The 17,238-nt window shown below is 37.5% G+C and overlaps 1 protein-coding gene across 1 annotated transcript in view; it reads right to left on the reverse strand.

Moving 5' to 3' along the window:
- Positions 1–979: 979 nt before the first annotated feature.
- Positions 980–17,238, reverse strand: part of Rad21l1 (RAD21 cohesin complex component like 1) — a 34,745-nt gene continuing 18,486 nt past the window's right edge. The window contains exons 8-14 of the mRNA XM_008834322.3: positions 15,955–16,065; positions 14,566–14,792; positions 13,997–14,096; positions 13,215–13,321; positions 10,757–10,840; positions 6,606–6,683; positions 980–1,674 (exon numbers count right to left, since the gene is read on the reverse strand). Of these exons, the coding sequence (XP_008832544.1) occupies positions 1,486–1,674; positions 6,606–6,683; positions 10,757–10,840; positions 13,215–13,321; positions 13,997–14,096; positions 14,566–14,792; positions 15,955–16,065 (896 nt within the window). The 3' untranslated portion in view covers positions 980–1,485. The remainder of the gene's footprint in view (positions 1,675–6,605; positions 6,684–10,756; positions 10,841–13,214; positions 13,322–13,996; positions 14,097–14,565; positions 14,793–15,954; positions 16,066–17,238) is intronic.

A 17,238-nucleotide genomic window follows, 5' to 3' on the forward strand; every position in this document is an offset into this window, starting at 1 on the left:
AAGATGGAGCAAGGAGAGCATGCTTTTCAAATAACACATCATCTTTGAAGCTAAATTTGTGTTTGCACTAAGAAAAACTGAACACTATTCATCCTGGCTTTTCTACTTTCACAGAAAAAGTTCTGACCCACCTGGACACAGGCTGTCATGGTAGGTTATGAGAATTAAGTTGAAGTATGCTTCTGTTTGTATTATTAAGGTGCCTTGGTCCTTTTCTTATTGGTTATGTAAAGCTGGATGGTACAGGGTTCAGGTTCTCTCAGGTTTTATTTTGGAGGGAACTGATGGCTTCAGATCAACTACTCAGGAGTACCCACAGAAGCCCAAGTCAGGTTCCAGTCAGGTACACTCAGGTTTCCTTCTAAGGCTTGGACCCCTTCTAGTGGGCACTCAGAACAAAATTTGGGAAGATCCCTAAGGGAGGGCTGATTTGGGGACTCTCAGTCAGTTTGCTGAGTTCTCAGCCCCTATGCCAGAGGGAGGCAGGAACAGGCACTTTCTGGGGGTCTGCTGAGATCTCAGCCACTACACAGATAGAGGTCGGAACCCACCCTCTCAGGCTGTCTGCTAAGATCTCAGCCTTATCCTACCAAAGCCAGGTCTGGCCTGGACCTTGGGAGGGGCCTCACACAATCCCAGTTAGGGGGTTGGGTATGGCACAATTGGGGGAAGCTCATGATCTTCAAGAAGGATCCAGGCACTCTTAGGCAGTCCCCTGAGTTTTCAGCCCCTATGCCAGAGGGAGGTAGGAACAGGCACTCTTTGGTAGTCTGCTGAGATCCCAGCTGTTACCCCAACTAGTTTTTTAAACATGAGAAGCATATTTGGTTTTCCTGAGATATTTTAAAATAGTAACAAAAACTTAATTGACTTATAGCCACTCAGATAATTTTAAACAAATAAATCTTATAATTTTCAACTAAGATATTACATTCAAAACCAAAGCAATTGCTATTGACGATATGCAGTAGATCAAATAACTTATCTATGTACAAATAAGATGTGGATATAAGATGAATAAAACTGTTTGAGATGGTCTATATGAAATACACACAAAAATCAATAAATAAAAAATGAGTTATTAAAAACATTAAAAAAGAAAATATTAATTATTAACTCCATGAAATTTAAAGGTTATTTTAAAAGTAACTTTTAAAACACCCTTGAATGTTTCTTGGAGGTATATTGTATTTCAAAATGTATCCTAAATGCAACCTAAATGCAATATGCAAATCAGGGCAATGATAAAGGCCATGTATTCAAAATCAGCCAAGTTAAAAAAAATACTTCACTATAATTGTTTCTGCCCCCATACAGGTTTCCAATTCTGGTATGATTAGTCTGACCTTCCAGTAAGGGATGAGTATCAGCCTGCCTAGGAAATGGATCAGACCTTCAGCTGCTTCCAGACAGCTTCTGCATCACCCTGAACAATCTATGCAGAAGTGCCAGTGATGGCATAAACCTGCATGATCTGGATCCCCTTCACATCTTAGAGAACATTGGTCCCACTGTGGCTATAATATCTGCATAGGGAGAGCTCTGACTCAGCTCAATAGCCTGATTTTTTTTTAGGATAAGAAAGGTATAAAATTTGGCAGCTGCCTGTTTTCGGTCATTATTTCTGCATAGCTTCATCAGACTAAAGGACTGCATTCCCATCTTGTTGGATTCCTGGGAAAATAATTAGAAAAGAGAAAAAAAATCATTAGAAGTAAAGCAGGCTGTGGATCCATAAAGAACAACAATATTGAAATTCTGATCAGTGACTATGAAAAAATCCTTAAGAGAAATAGAAATGGCTTTCTAACAAGCTTATCAAGACTCTACGGGCCACTGAGAACAAACCTGTTTCACTGAGAAAAATGCAAGCAAAAGAACTCTTAAGTTTTATGCAAATTTATGATGTGTTATACAAATGTTAGTTTTTTAAAGACTTATTTTTATTTTATATGTATTAGTTTTGCCTGAGTGTATATGTACATGTACATGTCTGGTGCTCACAGAGGCCAGAAGACGGTATTGGATCCCTTGGAACTAGAGTTATAGATGTTGTGTACTGCTGTGTGGGTGCTGGAAACTGAACCTGGGGCCTCTGTAAGAGCAACTAACTTAACTAGTGAGTCACCTCTCCAGACCCAAAATGCTAGCTTTTAAAAAAAGTGATGTTACAATAAATGCCTCCTATGGAAAGTGCAATTAGTCTAGTCTTGCAAACAGAAAAAAATCCACAGGACTCTGGGAGGCTACAAATATAATGAAATAATCAACCTATTTGGCTTCTTCTTGAAGATGCTAGAGGTGGGAATGACTGTAAAATAACCTTCATGGTAAATGTGGAAGTGCATTTGTAAGCTTCAGTGGTAGGGGCATATACCTATGTAAGTATCTCCTAGTTGGGTCCATTGTATGGCACCTGTACACCTACTAGAAATAAGTGAGATACAATGTAGTATTAAATTATGGATGAAGATAGAGCTTTTAATGAAGACAAGGATTTAGAATAAGATTCTTACAGTATGTTGTCCCCATGCCTGACACACTCCTTAGGTAGTTGTAAAGCATTTTTAGCACATCAATACAAGTTTTTGTCGGTTCATATTACTTAACAAATTAGCAAGTAAAATGCTTTATTATACTTTATCTCACCCAAGGTATGGCCCAGCATTAGTAACCTTCCAGAAATGGCATACCCAGCCTTCCTAGAAATGCTCAAAAATGAAGGTATAGAAATAAGTGATAAAAAGAGAAAGTAGAAAACACAGTTGACCTAGTACGGAGGGCAAGTATCAGTAAAGAGGAAGCCAAGGCAGCAGACAGCAAGCCAATCTGAGTACAGAACCTTGGAAAACTGAAGAACTGGAGTCATTAGCGTTACAACTAGGGATTGGGGATGCGATTAAAAGCAGAGCTCCTTGAGAGTCTGCTCGGGAGAAGTTAGACCCCCTCTCCATGCTGCAACCTCACAGAACCAGACATTACTACATACACAGCAGGAGGCAAGAAGGCCTCTTTCTGGAAATATCAATGATTGAGGTTCTGGACTCGGAACATGGGCACTGAGTGGGGAAGAAATGTCAAACCACAAACAGGGATTAAGCAATGCTCCACAGCTGTACAGTGAGATGACCAGCCTATCCCTCACCTCCTGTTTGTTCTTGAACCATAAGTATCATTCTTAAGTCTTCTAGGCTGAATATTTAAAGATTGCTCTGAAAAAAACTGGCTGTTCTAAGGGGAAAGAAACTTAAGTAATGGCATCTGTGGAAGGGATGTTACCCAGTTAACTCTCTCAAGCCCACATAAAAGCTACCCATTTGTTCTGTAACTTTTTTTTTTTTTTTCGCTCCTAACTCCTAAATAAAGACAGATAGCTAGCTGGGCATGGTGGTGCATGCCTTTAATCCTAGCACTCGGGAGGCAGAGGCAGGCAGATCTCTGTGCGTTTGAGGCTAGCCTTGTCTACATAGCGAGTTCCAGGCCAACTGGGGCTACAGGGAGACCCTGTCTTAAAAAGACCAAAGGGGGGTGGGGAGAAAAGATAGATAGCCAACCCTCTACCAAATATTTGAGTACACTCTCTAACATTAGAGAGTAAAAAGGAATATATTGAAAAGATTCATTATGGAAAGAGAATACAAAAAAGCAGAAAGAAGCTATAAAATTTGAAGCTAAAATTTTTTCACTGTAAACATGAAAAGGGATTAGGATGACAGAAAGATAAAGGATATTAGTGGTTGCTTGGGGATGAGGGTGGGTCTTACACCATGAGAGGGATAAAGCAAGAGAGCATCAAAAGACACAAGACAGAGGAGTTTTAAGTATGTTCATTACTTTGAATGTAGTATATTTAAAATTTATTTTTATTTTATATATATGAATGTTTTAAGTGCATGTACATAAGTGCATCTGTGTGTGCAAACCCAAGGAGGCCAGAAGAGGGCGTTGGATCCCCTGGAACTGAAGTTATGATCAGTTGTTAGCCACTATGTGGTTACTGGAAACCAAACCCTGGTCCTCTGCAAGAAAAGACAGTGTTCTTACCCACTGAGCCATCTCCCCAGTCCCAAATATAGTGATTGTTTTTGCAAGTGTAAAAATAATTCAAAACTTATCTAATGTAGTAAACTAAGTACAGTGTATAGTACTTTAAATATGTATAATTTGTTATATGTTAGCCATACGTCAATAAAGATTTTTTTAAAACCAAATAATTAAGGGCTGGAAAAATGACTCAGCAGTTAAGAGCACTTGCTGTTCTTGCAGAGAACCCAGGTTCAGCTCCCAGTACTCACATTAGGCATCTAACAACTACTTGTAACTCCAGTTATAGGGGATTCAAGGCTCTCTGACGTCAACTCTGTGGGTACCTGCACATGTGTAAATAAACTCGTGCAGGGATACACACATATATGTAAATAAAAATAATAAATATTTTTTAAAACTAACTAATCAATTAAATACAAGGTTAGGATTGTATGTTAATACAAATTACTAATAACTTTAAAATAAACCAAAACACCAACAAAACTCCCAGAAAGCAAAAGGTGAAAACAGACATAGAAATTTTATTAAAAACTGAAATACAAGTTTGAGACTATCTTTAGAGAGTGGAAAGATACAAAGACAAATGAAATTAATATGGGGATAAAAGGGTTTTATATAAAGGAGTAATTGAGGAGAACTGCTATCTGATCCATAAATCCTCCAAAAAGAGAAAATAGATAAGCAACAAGAAGGAAGTCCAAATTTTAAAAAGTCCTAAAACCCAAAAACATGAAGTCTGTGATTGAAACTACCCACCGCAGCTCAACACAATAAACATGGGGAGAAAAAACAACAGCCGTCAAAGTGCATCGCCATGAAATTTCAGAACAGTAGGGACAAAGAAAAGATCTAAAATTTTCTGGAGGGGCTAGAGAGATGGCTCAGTGATTAAGAACACTACTTTTGCAGAAGACCTGGGTTCAGGTCCCAGCACCCAAATGGCAATTAACAACTGTCTAAAACTCCAGTTCAAGGCGGCCCTACACTCTCTTCTGGCCTCCACAGGTATTGCATGCACCTGAGGTACTCACACGCAGGCAAGACATTTATACACATAAAATAAAAAAAAATTAAAATTTAAAAATTGTTAGAAGAGAAAAATAAAGATCCCCTGTAAAAAATAAAAAACCAAGATAGCATCTGACTTTTCAATAGCAACATAAAAATCCTAGACATGTTCCAAGGCTTTGTTAGGGGAAGTATTTCCAAGTTATGTACAGAGACAAGCAATCAAGTTCATGCTAAAATGAACAAAATTTCAGACTTGTTTGCAAGGTTTCTATCTCCTATACACAATCTCTGGAAATTATGAGAAGATGGAACCACCTAAAATAATTAAGATAAAAGAAGATCAAAGCACAAACAGAGAAACCTAGAGCCCATGTTTACAATAAAAAAATGCCCCAGGACACAAGCTGTGGAGGAGACCTAAAGAACAACTAGTTTGAATTAGACCAAGAGTATAATGAGTACAAGCCAGGTGTGGTGGCATGGACACACCCTTAATCCCAGCACTCCGGAGGCAGAGACAGGCAGATCTCTGTGAGTTTGAGGCCAGCCTGGTCTCCATAGCAAATCCAGGCTGGCTGTGGCTACAGGGAGACCCTGTCTCAAAAAGACAAAAAAAAAAAAAAAAGTTCAAGAAGGTTATCTTTGAGGGAAAAAGGTGAAACTGATGGATCAAGTGGTAGAAAAGGTTTTATAATATTGCCATAGAGTTTGGAAAATAATTAAGGATAGGTAGATATTAAGCAAATAAAGTAAGGTACTAAATCAAACAACAATAACATAACCACAAAGTTTAGCCAGAAATGAATGTAATCATATTATGAAGCTTCAATGAGAACTAATTTTTACATAATCTTTGAAGCAGAAGCTATTGGGCATCCTTTAATACCCATCTCTTCTGTATTTAGCCCTAGGTATGTAACTCAAAAGCATTTCACGCCAGTGGACTTTGATGGTTTCAACAAAAATATAAAACATTTGTATTCATAAATATCTAGGTGCTTTAAGACAATATTTTATTTAATTATTTATTTCTTGAGACAGGGTCTCCCTATAGCCCTAGGTGGCCTCTTGAGTCCTGGGATTAAAGGTGTGCACTACCTACCATACCTGGCAATATTTTATTTTGAAAAATAAAAGTAAAAGACTAGGGAAATGACTCAGTAGATAAAATGCTTGCTGTGCAATGGTAAGGAGTAGAATTCAGATCCCCAGCACCCACATAAAAAAGCTGAGTGGGCATGATGGCCAGTTTATAATCTAATACCGGAGAAACAGGGACAGAGGATTCCCAGGGCAAGCTCCCTAGCTAAACTAGGGTAGACTGCTAGAATTGGAATGTTCTAGGTTCAGTGAGAAACCTTGCCTCTGTAAATAAAGTGGAGTGATTGAGGAGACCATTTGATGACAATTTGTGGCCTTTATAAACACATGCTTGCATGGGCACCAGCACGTATGTGTGCTCCATCACTAGAATATAAATACACACATGTATGCACAGTACATACACATACACTTGCAAAAATAAAATAATAATAATGCCATCTTACCCGTAATACATTTAATATCTGAAATAATCTTTGATTCCAAATCTCTGTCTTAGTATTTTGTTCATTGCCTGATGATTCCTGTTTGAATGATTGATAAATAAAACATTTTATTTAAGGAAATTTTACCAAATGCTTATTGTTCACCAAGCATAACGTTAGCTACTACAAAAACACAACTATAACACAGAGTTCTGCCAAACAGAATTTGTAGTCTGAGGAAGGAGAGAATAGCACAAATACAGAGCAATTTGTGTGGGATTACACCTTACCTCCCCAGTATGTCTTCCAAAAAGGAACTCCAACGTATGAGACTCTATAGTCTTTAATGGTGAGACAGCCCAGAGCTTGTATCCTTTTGTATTTTGAAAAGTAAAATTAGCAAAGTCAGCCACTTTTGGCTAGGACTATATTAGTCTGGCCAATCTGAATTCAACTGGCAGGAGCAAATAGGAAAAAAAAAAAACAAAAAAACTAGAAAATCTGTTCTAGGGTCTTTATCTGAACTCAGCTGATGATATAAACACTCTTATTTTTTTGTCTTTAAAAAAAATTTTTTTTTGAGACAAGGTCTCCCAGTAGCCCCAGCTGTCCTATGTAGACCAGGCTGGCTTCAAACTCAGAGATCTGCCTGCCTCTGCCTCCCAAGTGCTGGGATTAAAGGCATGCACCACCACGCCCAGTGATATAAACACTCTTAAAATATTGTTCAGTCATTTGTGACAATAGGTTAAGAAACCTTTCAGATTTTGAGATACCTTGTCTAAATAAGGTTGACTCGTTTCCTGTCGTGATATCTCACTGGGCTGCTTCTCCTTCTCCTTCTCCTTCCTTCTTCTTCATCTTCCTCCTCTCTCCTCCTCTTCCTCTTCTTCCCTGCCCTCTCCTTCTCCTTCTCCTCCCCCCTCCTTCTTTTTTGTTTTTAAAGTCTAATCACTTTCAGAAACAGCTCAAAGTTTAAAACTGTGAAGTCAAAATCTTTTTTTTTTAAGAATTCAGTCCAGGGGCTGGAGCAATGGCTCAGCAGAGCATTGGCTGCTCTCGCAGAGGACCCGAGTTTGAATCCCAGCACACACATGGCAGCTAACAACCATTTGTAACTCCAGTTCCAGGGGATCCATCGCCCTCTTCTGACTTCCATGGGCATTGCATGATATGGGTGTACTTACATACAGGCAATACACTCACACACATAAATTTTTTTAAAAAAAGAATTCAGTCCAATCTCTCACAAGCTAACACCCTATGAGCTCAGAATAGAAACTAGGCTTAGGAAAGGTATTATCTATCTTATAAGACAACAACAATAAGGACAACAAAATAGGCTGGAAAGAGCTGGGGTAGGAGGTGGCACAGTTCTGGCTTACTGTATCTATCATTCTTCCTGGGTGAACTCTACTTCACAGTACCCAACAGCATGGATCATCCTTGTCACATGCTACTCAGCATCTAGTTTCACATAGCTTTGGCACCCAAGACACTTCCTTAGACTATTTTCAATTCTGTGCTCCAAGATTTCAGAAAACTCCAGAATATTCTGCCTGATATTCTGAATCATTTAAGGCTAAAGGGATTAATTCAATCCCAGAAGTGCTACTGCTGAATCTCCATTCTCACAGCTATAATGGCTTCCTGGTCTGATATATGCAATATCTATATCTAATCTATATATCTATATATATATTAGTTTATGTGTTGTAAGTGTTTTGTATGCATGTATGCAATGTACACTGTCATGCAATATCCATGGATGGTGTCAGAACTCCTGGAACTGGAGTTACAGATGGCTGTTAGCCACCATGTGGGTGCTGGGAACTGAACTCAGGTCCTCTGCAAGAACAGCCAGTGCTCTTAACCACTGAGCCACCCCTCCAGCACCTATTTTCTTATATTTTACTGAGACTGATTTGAAAATACAGAATAGTTCTCTAAATCTCTTTAGCTACAATTTAGTTTTATTTCCTCTGGTCTATCCTTGGGCAAATCAGTTCAACTACTTTATTGTTAAATGTACAAATGCTATTACTGGAACATAAAAAGCTCTTTATTAAAGATACGTGAAAATGTAGCATCACCTCTAATACACAACTAAATTAACCAGAAAAACAAAAGCTCAGGATAAACAGTCTGAATCTTGCAAATGCTGGTCCATTTGATCTATGTGGACACCCAAAACTGAGTCGACCGCGTGAAAAGCATACTAGATTATTAAGATAGCTAAACTTGCGCTTTGTTGCATTTTGCTTGATCACATATGAAAATAACCTGTGTCTAGGGCAGGAAAGACAATGGTAAAGATCTATCAACTCCTAGTTGAGCTGTTTGAATGTTTCAGGTGGAAAATTCAGGCTATTTATTCTGTTCTAGATTATGCAGAGAATTCAGTCTGTTTCATTTATGTGAAAATAATACAACAGTATTGGAACCCATTATAAAACTCATTTATCTAAAAACAAATTAAAGAGCCAGGTATGAGGGTACATACCAGGCTAGTCTACATAGAGAGTTCCAGGCCAGCTAGGGTTACATAGTGAGACTCTGTCTCAAAACAAACAAAAATTAAAACAAATTAAGTGGATGGAGAGATAGCTTAGTGCATAAGTGCACTTACTGCTTTTGGAGAGGATGGGTTCAGTTCCTAGTACCCACATTAAGTGTCTCATAACCACCTGTAATCCCAGTTCTAGAGGATCTAACACCCTCTTCTGGCCTCCGTGGCATCTGCATGCATGTGGTGCACATAAAATCATGCAGGCACACACATGTACACATAAATAAAAAGAAATGAATCTAAAAGCAAAACAAAGACAAATGAACACCAGGACTTAATGGGTGTTTTGATAGTGCTTAATAAACAACTTGCTAAAATTTCTTACAAAGAATGCCTTCAGTACTCTGGGACAAAGATTAAAGAAACCAGGCAGTACTGCATAGGGAGCCAGTATGTCAGAGTTCACTTCTGGCTTTGCTATCAACATGTGGCTTTTCATTTTTTTGATTTCAAAAAATCTTGTACAGAGGTAGGTCTTGTGCCAAGAATGCTGATTGAGGAAGAGATGTCCACACTATTTCATTAAAAAGTTAAAAATTTAAATCATTACGAGAGGTTCCCAGGAGCTATGTAGGACTCTGTTCCCATATGGGGGGTTATAAAGTTGATTAAGATTATTTGAGATCTTCTGTATGAAATACACAAAACTTTTAATAAAGACAAATTAAAAAATTTAAATGCCCTAAATTATACCCTAACACACCATAATCTCTGGAGATAAGAATAATTTAAAACAATGATTCTTGGGCTAAGCATGGTGGTGCACACTTTTAATCCCAGCACTTGGGGGCAGAGGCAGGTGGATCTCTATGAGATCAAGGCCAGTCTGCTCTACATGGTGAGTTCCAGGCCAGCTGTAGCTACAGAGAGAACCTATCTCAAAAAACAAAAACAACAGAAACAAAAAAACAAAAGCAAAACAAAACCCAGTGATTCCCAGCATTTTAAAATATGACACTACCAAGTCTGGTCTATATAGTGAGTTCCATCCAGCTGGAGCTACAGGGAGACTCTGTCTCTAAAAAGACCAAAAAAAAAAAAAAAAAAAAAAAAAAAAAAAAAAAAAAAAAAAGGCACTACTTTTGATAAACATAAAAAGCGCATATAATCCTTTACAATTATCTATCTGAAGTTACAAAAATAAGTTAAACATGAAAAAAAGGAAAATTCTTCATGTTTCACCAAATGATTCACAAATACCTCTGGTTTTGTTTGAGTCAGTGTAGCTCAGGCTATGTAGTCCACGCCTGCCTCAAACTCATGATTCTCCTGCCTGGTGTGTGCCACCATGCCTGACCAAATATATTTCTTGAGATCACAGATTTAAATTATAAATTTAGAAATAAACTCAGAAGCTTTTCAAACCAAATTTTAAATGAATAAGATATTAAACATTTAGGAAGACAACTTTTAAGAATATTCCCATCTTCCCAATTAGTTCCCCTCCCCACTTGCAACTCTGTTTTTATGCACTGAGTTTAACTGATGGGAGTGGAATATGATAGGGTGATGGAGAGTGAGCAGGATCATCATACATTGTCAAAAAATGTTAACTTTAAAATATTAAATAAGAAACTAGCCTCAAGATTGCACATATATTTACCAATTCAGCTGGACAGTTTTCTTTGGACACATTCACTGATGATGATCCCTCAGCAGCTGGAGAAACCATTTCAATAATATCCTGCTAAAGTAAATTCAGGAATGCTAGTGTCTATAACACGAACATTTAATTTTATTTTATTAAATGCTTCAATAACATAAAAGATAATTCCTTAAAGTGATTCAAAGTACTAGCCATATTTTAAAATATTATTTCTGAAATGTCCCAGATATACAGTCCCTAACTTAAGTATCATCCTTTTTCCCATATAACTCCCTCAGATGAAGGACCTACACACTCCTCCTCTCTTCACTTCCTATTCTCTTCCTTCTACGTCCCTTTCCATGCAGCCTCCATGTCAGAAGCTTCTACTGCTGTGCTGCTGAGACCACTTTCCTGTGAAATATTTAATCTGGCCTGAACTCAGGCCTGTACCAGCCTTCTGCTACAGGAAAGAAACCTGCAAGGGGCAAGCAGAGGTGCAGAGAGTGAGGGCCAGGATCTCAATATCTCTACCCAGGGCCATGACAGGACCTTTGACACCACTGCTGGAGTGGTCCCTGAAACAACTAAGAAAAAAATCTGTCCTCCAGAAGGGGAGCAAAGACGAAGGAAGAAGGAAAAGGAAAAATCTTGACATTTTCCGTTCCCCACCATCTCATCCTTTTTTCATTGCTTTAAAAGTGCTGGCCCCTTTCCATCCTTAACCGATCACTAAGCTCCATTCCCCAGTTGCCATTTCTGAATTTGATTAAGTCAAGAACAACTTCTAACAGTTTCCTATGTTTTTCAATTCAGCTTTAAAGATTTTAGTGACTAGGATGCATTGCTCTTTATTCTTTACCATATGCATTTGTGGAACCTTATCATAGTCTCTTTACTATCTATGAATATTCTACATTTTAGATACTATCAAATTTGTAATTACTGTACACAAAATTCTGCTTAATGAATATGTGAAAATGATTCATCAGAATCAATGTTTTCTAGTCCTTCAAACTATGTATGCTCCCATACCTCACTATATTTCACATCTCCTAACCATTTCAGAAACAAAATAAGAATGGAATTGAAGGTTAGAACATAGAATAGTGTAAAGGAGTAATGGTCAAAACTGGTACAGCATGTGGGGGAAATCTGTTTTGCAAAAATGTCTATAGTAACTGCACTCATATTTTCCTTTTAAGTTTTCCTAATCAGAATTTCAGTAGTGCATTCTGAGAAATGCCCAAGACCCCCCCCCAAAGGAAGATAGCATTGCTATTCACTATGCTAATATTCAGTATATTATCAGGTATTGAGTAAAACATACTCTTCTTGTACTGAACTGTGAAACTGTCTTTCCTCCTGAGGCATTCAGTTTCAATGTGGGTTAACTTTGAATTCCCTGAGTGATTATCAAAATACAGTGATGAGGGAACAGACCAGAAAAGCACTGGTTTATTTTTATCTAGTAAGACTATAATATTTTAGTGACAAATGAGAAAATATTTTGTTTTTATTTTTTATTTTATTTATTTTTAAAAATTTATAATTTTTCCAGGACTGGAGTTACAGACGGCTGTTAGCTGCCATGTGGGTGCTGGGATTCGAACCCGGGTCTTCTGCAAGAACAGTGTTCTTAACTGCTGAGCCATCTCTCCAGCCTCTTATTTTTATTTTTTTTATTTAAAAGATTTGTTTTTATTATTTTTAAGTATGTGCATATATCTGTGTGGGAGTATGTACATGTGCATGCAGGTGCCTGAGGAGGCCAGAAGAGGGCATTGGATCCCCTAGAGCTGCAGTTAAAGGCAGTTATGAGGAATTGAACTTCAGACCCCTATAAGAGCAGCAAGCACTCCCAACCACCAAGCCATCTCTCCAGCCCCAAGAAAATACTTTAAAGCATATTGTTTCTGACTATGTTTCCAAATAGGTATGCCTCTTAAATAAGCATTAGATTTCCAATAAAATGTCTGTTTTCCTGTTTCTTCAAAGTGACAAAATTATTTTGCTTTGGTCATGGACTTTTTGATAGTCTTTCAGATTAAAAGTTAAGATATTTGGTAGATTGAAAACATTACTCTTAGAGGAAGAAGGGTGAATTTATGATGAGAAACACAACATAGGTGTATGGGCTAGAGTTCTAAGCAACTCTTTAAAGTGTAGGGTCTAGCAAGGTTCTTTGTATATAGCCAGATTCAAGCAAAATTATTCATTTAAAATAGCACATAAAATATTATTTCAGTATGAAACTACCTCATCTTGTGATTCTACTATCCTAAACTTCTAGGGCATACTGTCTTGCAGACTAAAATTATGTTTTATCCTGTAGTTATGAGATTTACTAAAGAAAATGATGAGCAATATGAGATGAAGTATGAACTGTTATGTGTAAGAATCTGTATCAGCATCTCAGTGTTACTTCACTAGAGCTCTATAAAATTACTTCAGTGATTCTCTCTGGCTAACTTACCTCAGAGTTAACATTTTTATTGATGTCCTCATAAAAGCTAACCATAGATCCATCCATCATATCCTTCCAAGTTTGGGGTTGATCTGTCTCTTCTCTTATGGAGATCTCTGAATTACCAAGGAAGTAAAGAAAATTCAACCAAGATACATCTCAAACTTGAATTGGCTATTCAAAAAGAAAATTTCTCACAGATAACAGAATCCAATAATTTAAGAGTGGACAAACTTTCTTATGGTTCCCTTGAGTCTCATACAATTTATATCAGAGAATAGAAGAAGTATTTTCCTCCAAGCGCAGCTCTGCAGGTTATATCATGAAATATACTTCTTTGATATGCAATACCCTAGAATATCATTTTACAAGTTCATTTATGCCCCCCAACATCTCACCCTACCACTGAGCTACAACACCAGCTCTTATTGTATTTATTTTGAGATAGGCTCTCACTAAGTTGGCCAGGTTGGCCCTGAACTTGTTCTGTATCCAGGCAGGCCTTGAACTTGCAATCCTTCTGCCCCAGCTTCCTAAGTAGTTGGGATTACAGGCCTGTGTTACCAGAGTTAGCTTATATTTAACCTTTTCAGTGAAGTCTCTGGGCAGAAATTAACCTGAAAAGCAGAAAAATGTAACACTGAAGTAATATTTTAAGTTAAAATATTCTTCTACAGATAGCAATTGTACTTGAAAATATGAAATTGGATCCACTTATCATTCTGAAATGCAAAATATGACTTTGTTTATACAACATTCCTCTCAAGATTAAAAGAATTAGGAAGTCTCACCTACTATGTTTTGGTTTCTCACTTCTTCCTTCACTGACTCCTTCTGTATCAATTTTCTTGCAAGTTTAAAGTCAGAAGACAGAAAGCATTTTGCAAACAACTGTAAAAACACATTTATATTTCTTGTTTTTGTATTAATAAAGCAATTCAATATAGCATAAGCATATATGCTAATAAGTAAAAGCTATCACTTACATACAAATATTCAATAAAATAAAGTAAAATTATTTTTTGATTTATATATTTTTTATTTTTATGTGTATAAGTGTTTTGCCTGCATTTATGTAGGTACACCATGTACAAACCCACAGAGGCCAGAAGAGGGCACTGAATTCCCTGGAACTGAAGTTACTGACTGTTGTCAGCTGCCATATGGGTGCTGGGAGCTGAACCTGGGTCCTCTGCAAGAGCAGCCAGTGCTCTTAACTGCTGAGCCATCTATCCAGCCCCAACAAACTAATTTTTTAAAATAAAGTTTATATTTTTTTAGCAAGTTCAATTCTGTTGTAAATGGGAACATTTATTTAGAAAGAAACATTGCATTCATGCAAAAGCACAGGAATAATTACCATTTTCAGTTCAACATGGACCAAATCCTGGGTAGCGGTTGACAGAAGTGTATCCACTCCTCCCCTCTTCTTCCACATCATCAATCTTTGTGTGGGAGGTGCCAGGTCCAAAACCATGAGAGTGTCCACAAAGGAAGTAAGCTGCTTATGCATAATTTTGGCACTTATCTCCTTGATTGGATCAATGAGCAATCTCCTCTTTTTGCTTTTCCTTTTCTCAGCAATGTCTAAAGGAAAACAGGCATAAATAAACTTGTAAATGATATTCTAGGGTATTACATATCTAAGAAATGTATATCAGGATATAACCTGCAGAGTTGCACTGGGAGGAAAATTTTTCTGTTCTCTGAAAATATGTTTTGGAAGGTTTTTGCATAGCACAGCAAGAATACCTGAGTAGTGAAGAGCTGATAACATTTTTAAATGGTATTCTTTAGAAGTGATTGTTCACTTGCCAAGTGGGCAACTGAAGAAACATATCAAAGAGGCTGTAATGAGGGGGAAGTTAACCAATCTGGAGGTTTTATAAAATGTATATGTGGGGCTGCATAGGTGGCTCAGTGGTTAAGAGCATTGGCTGCTTTTGCAGAGGACCCGGGTTCAATTCCCAGCACCCACACGGCAGCTAACAACTGTTCATAACTCTAGTTCTGGGGGATTCGATGACCTCTTCTGACCTCTGTGGCCATTGCATGACATGGTGCACTTATGTACAAGCAATACACTCATACACACAAAATAAAAAAAATATTTAAAAAAATAAAAACACATATGTAACAGGATGTTTCAAAACATTGATATGTTTGTCCAGTGTAGTGTCCCTTGCCCACTAAAATTCATATATGAATTCAAAGTAGGTAGCTAATACCATGATGTGCCAAAAGCAGAAGTCAACCTTTTTATTTAGTAAAGCTGAAAAATTCTTTTAAAAAGATTTTTAAATTAATTTTTATTTTATGCAAATGAGTGTTTTGCCTGCATGTATGTAAGTGCACCCATGCATGCAATCCCTGCAGAGTCCAGAAGAAGATGTCAAACCCCTGGAGCTGGAGTTACAGACCAGTGTAAGCTGCCATATGGATGTGGGGAACCAAACCCAGGTCCTCTGCAAGAGCAACCAGTGCTCTTAATCTCTGAGCCACCTCTCCAGTCCCAAAAGTTTAAAACTTCTTGAACTCAATTTAAAATTTTCTAGCATTGGACATAAGATTTGTACAGGATTGAATATGATGGGAGAATTATCTCAAAATTCTTCCACATTTTTTAATTTAATTACCAATGCTATTACTAGACTGGCTACCATCTATAATATTTTGTGGATATTCACAAATCTCAAAGCAGGTGACAGCAGGGTACCAAAGATGAAAATAAAAACATGAAAACTCTTACCTAAAATATCAATTGGGTCAAGAGTAAATCCTTCTTCTTCATTTGATAATAATGTTTCATTCATTTTTCCATCTTCAGGTAGATACTGGTCATCTGGATTACCTGGTTCTACTAATTAATGACATCAGAAAAGGAATTATAAAAACATATGGTTATGTTACAAGTTAGAAGGCAACATGAGTATTAAAATGAAAAATAAATGAGGACATACTACTACCTGGGGTGATAGGTGAATTCTTAGAACCATACATTTTAATAAAGGCAAAGGCTCAGTGACAAATGGTCTGGGACACACAATATTTAGTCAAGTATCATCACCCTCTTTTGCACAGGAGGCATCTCATGCTGAGGAATAGTCACAGTAGAAAGAAAAACAAAAAAATGACAAACATATGGGGCTGGAGAGATGGCTCAGCAGTTAAGAGTACTGGCTGCTCTTGCAGAGGACTCAGGTTTGGTTCCCAGCACCCATATGGAAGCTAACAACTGTCTGTAACTTCGGTTCTGGGGAATCCAATGCCCTTTTCTGATCTCTGTGGGTATTACATGCATATGGTACATACATGCAGGCAAAACACTCATATACATAAATGATTTTTTAAATGAAAAAAAGACCAACACAAATTTGGTATGACTAAAACATTTATGTTCTGTTGAATCACTTATCAACTTAATAATAAAGAGCCATAACTAAATTTTTATTGCTTAATACTTTTGTCATTTTTTATTTCAATTGTTGTGTTAGAAAGCAAATATAGGGGGTAGAGAGATGGCTCAGTGGATAAGAGCACTGGTTTCCCTTACAGAGGGCTCAGTTTCAGTTTCTAGCACCCACATGGTGGCTAAAAAAATGTCCATAACTCCAGTTCCAGGGGATCTGACACCCTCTTCTGACCTCCATGGGTACTGCACAACATGGGTGCACTTACATACATGCAGGCAATATATTCTTACAAAATAAAATAAAGTAAATAAAATATTTTTAAAAGAAAGCAAATATAAGCAAATATGGGTGTGGTGGTACACACCTTTAGTCCCAGCACTTGGGAGGTAGAGGCAGGTGGATCACTGTGAGTTCAAGGCCAGCCTGGTCTACATAGTGAGTTCAGGTCAGCTGGGACTACAGCGAGACCCTGTCTCCAAAAAAAAAAAAAAAAAGGAATATAAAATATAAGATCAAACATTGTGAAGAATCAAAACATTCTTAAGAAAAATCAATCTTTTGGGGTGGCTCCCACTCTTCTGTAAATAAACTCCCACCCTATGCTCTGTTAGCAAGCCCAA

Source organism: Nannospalax galili, unplaced genomic scaffold (genome assembly GCF_000622305.1).
Source record: "Nannospalax galili isolate Female #2095 unplaced genomic scaffold, S.galili_v1.0 scaffold811, whole genome shotgun sequence".
NCBI lineage: Eukaryota > Metazoa > Chordata > Mammalia > Rodentia > Spalacidae > Nannospalax > Nannospalax galili.